General features: G+C 36.9%; 1 protein-coding gene across 1 annotated transcript; it reads left to right on the top strand.

Annotated features, from left to right (window-relative positions):
- The first annotated feature begins 2,570 nt into the window (after positions 1 to 2,570).
- Positions 2,571 to 4,981, top strand: LOC136802458 (uncharacterized). Its single transcript, XM_067059189.1, has 4 exons — positions 2,571 to 2,799; positions 3,082 to 3,491; positions 3,766 to 3,934; positions 4,291 to 4,981. Exons 1-4 carry the CDS (start codon positions 2,727 to 2,729, stop codon positions 4,881 to 4,883), a joined length of 1,245 nt encoding a protein of 414 aa, XP_066915290.1. The 5' UTR covers positions 2,571 to 2,726; the 3' UTR covers positions 4,884 to 4,981.
- Positions 4,982 to 6,097: the final 1,116 nt, after the last annotated feature.

Below are 6,097 nucleotides of genomic sequence, written 5' to 3'. Positions count from 1 at the left end.
TAGAAGCTTTCAAAAAATCGAAAAGCTTGTTTACAAAACCGCGGTCGCATTTACTAAACATAAAAACTCTGACCTTGTAGCGACACCATCTGACCACGGAAACCGGCGTAAGGGAAAGCGAAAGTGAAAGTGGAATATCGCAGCAAAATTTCGGAGAAAAACTCTTCGCTGGAGAAGCTCACATTGAGCATATCTGTTAGATTGATATAGCGGCATCAAAGAAACTTCTCTATGGCATCCATTTGAAATTTCGGTGATTTTTCATTCACTGAATAGTGAGATGCTATACTGAGGCGTCAAAATCGCAATTAAAATTCATGACTTACAAAATAAATTTTCGAAATTTGAGCGATCATTGACTCACCATTTAAAATTGTCAATGTCAAATCAAATTATTGTTAATTCTTCTGATTCTTACTGGGTCAAAATAATTTCAAACAACGGGAAAATTTATTTGAGTACTTATCAAGATCACAATTCTAAGGATTCCCCTGATCCCAAATTTAAATTATTGTAAATTCCCTCTGAAAAAAACTTTTTCTTCCATCCACCAAATTAAACCAAAATAGTTCTTCTCTCAAAGGTAACGAATAAATCTGGAATATCCTAACGTCCTAATATTAATATGCGCTAAATAGAATAAGAATTTGTCCCCCGGGGGGGGGTACTACCCTTGTCGACCGACGGGGGTGCTCCGCTGAGGTTCGAAAAATGGACCCTACGTGGGACTCGAAATTTGCGAAAAAAGTGACCCTGAATGGGACTGAAATTCCAAAATTTTCTCAATCATAATAGCCCAACGTGTCTGAAGCCTTTCTCTGCAGCGTTTTTATTTTCGCTAGCGATTTTGACCTGCCGTAACTGTGCAAGAGCCTATAGAGATTTAATCAAAATTAGAACAATCCAATGCCCGGGGGGGGTACTTAGGCAAATGGAGGGTACGGTATGTGCCGCCCTTAAGGGTACCTTTTTTGGACTTCCAAAGTCCCGCTAAGGGTCGGAAAAATCAGAAAATCAAATTTCAGTCCCAGTAAGGGTCGGAAAAATAGGAAAATTTCAACTTTTTACCCCCTGAAAGATCGAAATTTGGTCAAAATTGGTCAAATTAGTCCCGCTAAGGGTCGTAAAATTCCCAAAATTTTCCTTTGTTTTCTCCTTTTTAGTCCCGGTAAGGGTCCAAAGTTCGAAAGTCGGGCGGCACCCCCCCGTCAGCTCGCAACCCTAGTACCCCCCCCGGGATCCAATGATACCATAAAAGAACTTTATGACATCGCTGCTTTCTTGACATAAATAAAAGCACGGGACCAAAGAATACAGCATAGCCAAGGTATGACAACCTTTAAAATGAAGCACACCACGGTGTGACGGGATTGACCCTTTTTTAGTATGGTATTACGGAATTTGACGTAAAAAGAGACGGGAAAGCGGTATTTCAAGACCAGACGGTGACGGTGATTAGCTTTATTTTTTGTCAGTATTCCGGTATTTTAACCTCTCCGATGTGACGTTGTTATTATTTTTTTCAATTTTCGGGATTTCGGGATTCAGTCAAGATTTTGACGGGAAAACGGTATTTCGAACCACTACAACCTGTCTACAGACAATTTCATTGATAGATGATAACAGCTTTGAATAGATTAATAATATCATCATCAATATCTTTGCCTCTTTAGGTTAAACAAGTGTATAACATTATTTAAGTGACTATTCCAGATAATTATATAGTTTTGCTATTTTAAATGTGATTGTTTCATACAATTAAAATAGACAAGATTCGTATTTTGACCGTATTTGCCTTTTTCCAGAGTTAGAGAGACAACAGGAAAGTTTTTCCAGAAGGGAGAAAATTTAACACGGTGCATGTTAGGAAGATTTGACTGACCTGATCTTTCTGGACCAGTGGATAAGAGAGTAAACAGATAAGCTGACTTGTGGCTTTATGTCGACTTTCATTCCAAATACACAAATCTTCGATTGATTAATTGAGCCCGATCGATTAATAAATGCTAAAAAACTATTTGAATTTTAATACCCCCATATATACAATTGACCATCGATCTTCCAGGGACCAAAAATTTTATTCGAATGAGAGAAAGATTCGAATTACAGAGCGAGCAATTTAAATCATTTCTTAGCTAAGAGAACCCTCATTTTAGTTCGAAATACAGAGAGATTCGAATAATAAAGATTCGATTTGGAGAGAGTTGGCTGGAATTGCGATTAACAATCAAAGGGTAAAAGAGCTCATTTTTCTTCCGTTTTTAATATGTGGTTTTGACAGACAAATAGACTTTTGACTGTGATTTCTTGTGTGCTCGCAACACAACATGAAAAGAGAAAATTGGATTAAGTAGGCAACAACCAAAGAAGCGTAATTAAAAAATATCTTCCTCCCTGATGAGAAAGGATGGCAGTTTTTGAATAAAAAGAAGATAATATTAGTAAATTTATTAATTGAGAGGTCTCATTAACTTGTGCGAGTGAAAACCACTATTTTGCCATTTCTAGTATTTCTCTTGAAATGATAATGGTAACACAAAAAACCTGGTTTCTTTAAGACACATTAAAACAGTCATGATTTGCTTATGATATGATATGACAATTACTCTTTTAAAAAGTCACTCCAAACACTCCGAGGTTACTGCTAAACAGAAGAGAGAGAGAGAGACAACGTATACGTTCTTTGTGGTTTTTTGTGAAACTGTTGTAACATTTAATCAGTTATCATGAGGGTTTTGGGTTTGTTATTTTTGTTGGCAGTACTACTGATGCAACACTGTTGTGTGGAATGCAAAAAAGGTATATCAGATTTGCACTTGATATTGTGATTTTTAGGACGAAAAATCGCATTTTTAGGCTGTAACATCGGCTTCTCCACTAAGACAACGACAAACGAACTCTCACTGTAAGCGCTCCCTTTTTAATATTTTTCTCCTTCAAAATAGCTGAAGAATTTGAGAATTCTTTAGCGCCTGCCGCCCATCACCGCCCATTAATAAACAAACAAACAGTCTTCGCGTGAGTGGATTGCAACTGCTAAAAAGTTCAGCACATTTTAAATCAAAATTTTTTTCTTTATAGGAAAGAAGTCACCGGTAATTGGTTCATACAAAAACCGACGAAAATGTCCGTACTTCCAACAATCGGGTTGTTTTTTAACCATCCTCGAAAACGTGTGCGACTTCTATGAAAACCCTGAAGATTTTGGACAAGCTAAACTACATTTGTTAATACAATCAGAACATTGTTGCTGCCCAGAACCGTTCAAGGAATGCCGGGAATTAGACAAAGATGAAAGATGTGTGGACATTTTCGCACAAGTAATGGACAAAGTTGACCACGAGAAAAAAACTTATGCAATGACCTTAAAAGCTTTTAACGATGTTAGACGGGAGCTATTAAAACAAGATGAGAATTGTGGAAAATATCTTTCGACAAGAAAACCAGTGCAATGCGATAATAATGGGATACCACCGTTTAAACTGCAACAGGTTAGTATACTATGTTTTTGTTAATTGTAATAAGAAGATCTAAGAATATTCTTCCTGTCAGCCGAAAACCATAATCTTTTTTAATCATTCCTAAAAAAACTACTGACCTCATACAATTTCGAAAAATTTCTGAAAAAGTCAGCAAATAATCTCAAAAGTTTTTTTGATAAATTGTCACTTTACTTCAAATAAGGAACTTGCTTCAAACTTTTATTGTTCAAAGACTTTATTTTTATGTTCAGTTCTTCACTGATAACTGTTCATCTCTTTGCAGCATCAATGTGAACAGCTATATTGGATTTATGAAGAACTAGGTATAGACAATCAAGGTGAGATGCTCGAAGCGAAGTGTCCTTTCAAAAGGAAATATCGAGCCTCGAATGAAGACGATGCAAGCGAACGAATCTTGCATCCCGTTAACGATAGAGAGGAAGAAGAAGCAGGTATCTAAGCTATTCAACGTTTTGTTTCTATGTAATTTCGCCAAGAAACATTTGAAGTCTTTGTCTTTGAATTGTCCTTGAATTTTGGGGTCTTAAGCTTGAAAATGTTACTAATTTTCAGTATTTTGTAAATATGTGGTGCAATTTCCAAAAAAATGCTTTGTTAAGAGTTCCTTGAATAAGCCCGAAATACTTAAATTTACTTTATAATACAAGTTTATTGCTTATTTGCTGAAATTACAAAAGGAAGATGTTTTATCACATTCATAACTATTAGAGTGCTGCCTCAGTAGCCCAGCAACCCAGACTCACTTAAGAGCTCAACAAACTCACAACCAGATGCTTCTTCTTTTCAGCTTTAACAGATACGTCTCCTCAACTCTATCGAATCGCTTCATACACTGACCGACGAAAATGTCCTTATTGGCAACAATCAGGCTGTTTCTTGGACGAATTAGAGAAAATCTGTGAAGACACAAACCCTTTGACTGTTCTACAGGATCAAGAAAACGTCTTTTTATGCTGCTGTCCAAAACCTTATAAGGCTTGCAAACGATCAGAAGCTGATCAGAAATGTTTGAAAACATTAGAGAAACATTTATCCTACACAGACGAAAAGAAGATCGATAAGGACTTTGTAATGCACGGTGTGCAAGCTGCACGAAGTGAATTATTATCGCAAGAGCATGGATGCCATTCGTTAGCTACTCCAATACCGTTCGTTCAATGTTCGAAAGAACCGGCAGCGACACCATTTACTAGACATGACGTCATTTGTGAGATGTTGTCATGGCAATGGGAAGAGCTTGGGGATGGAAATAAGGGAGAGTTTGGGAAAATTAGATGTCCATTTATTGAGAAAGATATGGCGCCCGATGTGGGCGTCAGGAAGGGCGCACTTGGTTTTCTAAGTGAGCATGAAATACACCAACCTAAAACTGAGTTGTAAATTTGGATATGCAATCCAAATGTATCAAGTCCAATCAATTTTATAAGGGTTTAACGCATCGTTTTCTATGGTGAACACGAATAAATAATTTGACCATGGCAGGAATCAACCCAGCTGGCACACAAAGTTTTTTCGACGTTTATCTAACGTTTCCAACGTCGAACAACGTTGTGTGCCAGCTGGTAATCTCCGTGAAGCCTTTTTGTCCCGGAGGGGGGGGGGGCAGCTGGGCAAAAGGACCAACGGGCTTGTGCGGGTGTTAAGGGTACCTTTTCCAATATGTTTAAAATGCACTGTAAGGGTCGGAAAAACTAGAGATGCACTGTAAGGGTAGAAATTTCAGAAAATTCTTGAAAAATCTAGGTATTTTGACCAAGAATGCTAGAATTTTGACCATTTTTTTGCACAAAAGGGATCGAAAATTTGGGGGAAAATGCACTCTAAGGGTATGATTTTCACTGATTTTTGCTGCACTGTAAGGGTGCAATTTTAAAGCCAATTTTTGGCCCGCATATACCGTCAGTCCGCAAACCCAGTGCCCCCCCCGGGCTTTTTGTCATGTTGTTAGACAACTTGTTCGATATTAGAACAATAGGGAATTGAGAACGAGTTTACAAAAGCTCAAATGGCCTTGTCTGATGAGCGCGCCAATTCTTTTGAATGCTAGAACCCAACCCTTTTCATGCAGTTTCTTTATTTGATTATATTCGATAATTGCGGTTTTCGCAGTAGTAAGAATATAGGGCTTCGAATGTTTTAATTTGTGGATAAGTTGTTCGAGCTTGGAGGTATGCTCGAATGACATGTAGCTATTTTATTCTATTATTTCATTTAACATTTTTTTATTTTGTTCATCTTTTTTGAAAAAACTGATTTGATAGGTATTTTAAAGTAATTTGCCTTGTTTTCTTGAGTCACGAAATTTCAAAGCTCTACCAATTAATTTGAAAAAATCAGTTCCTTCGTCCTTCAAAATGAGGTATATTTATTTGGAATATATACTTAGAGTAACAAAATTTTTATGGTGGCTTTCTTCTTTCAACTGTCATGCACATATTTTGATAATTTTTGACAGCAAAAAGTTCAGGATCACGATCAATTTTTTGAACCTCAATTTTTAAAAAACAAATTTTTTGGACCAACGGATGGACATTAATTTCAAATTGAATGCTCCGGTGAAGCCATGTCGATATGAATTTTAAATAGGTGCTTTA

This window comes from Clytia hemisphaerica, unplaced genomic scaffold (genome assembly GCF_902728285.1).
Source record: "Clytia hemisphaerica strain Z4C2 unplaced genomic scaffold, Clytia hemisphaerica genome assembly, whole genome shotgun sequence".
Classification (NCBI taxonomy): domain Eukaryota; kingdom Metazoa; phylum Cnidaria; class Hydrozoa; order Leptothecata; family Clytiidae; genus Clytia; species Clytia hemisphaerica.
Note: the sequence above shows the minus strand (reverse complement) of the source record. Positions and strands in the feature narration are given on the sequence as shown.

Excerpts from the sequence above, each read along its gene's own strand:
- LOC136802458 (XM_067059189.1), top strand. The coding sequence starts at position 2,727 with ATGAGGGTTTTGGGTTTGTTATTTTTGTTGGCAGTACTACTGATGCAA. Across the intron at positions 2,800-3,081 it reads TTGTGTGGAATGCAAAAAAG|GAAAGAAGTCACCGGTAATT; the intron begins GTATATCAGATT and ends TTTTCTTTATAG. Across the intron at positions 3,492-3,765 it reads CACCGTTTAAACTGCAACAG|CATCAATGTGAACAGCTATA; the intron begins GTTAGTATACTA and ends ATCTCTTTGCAG.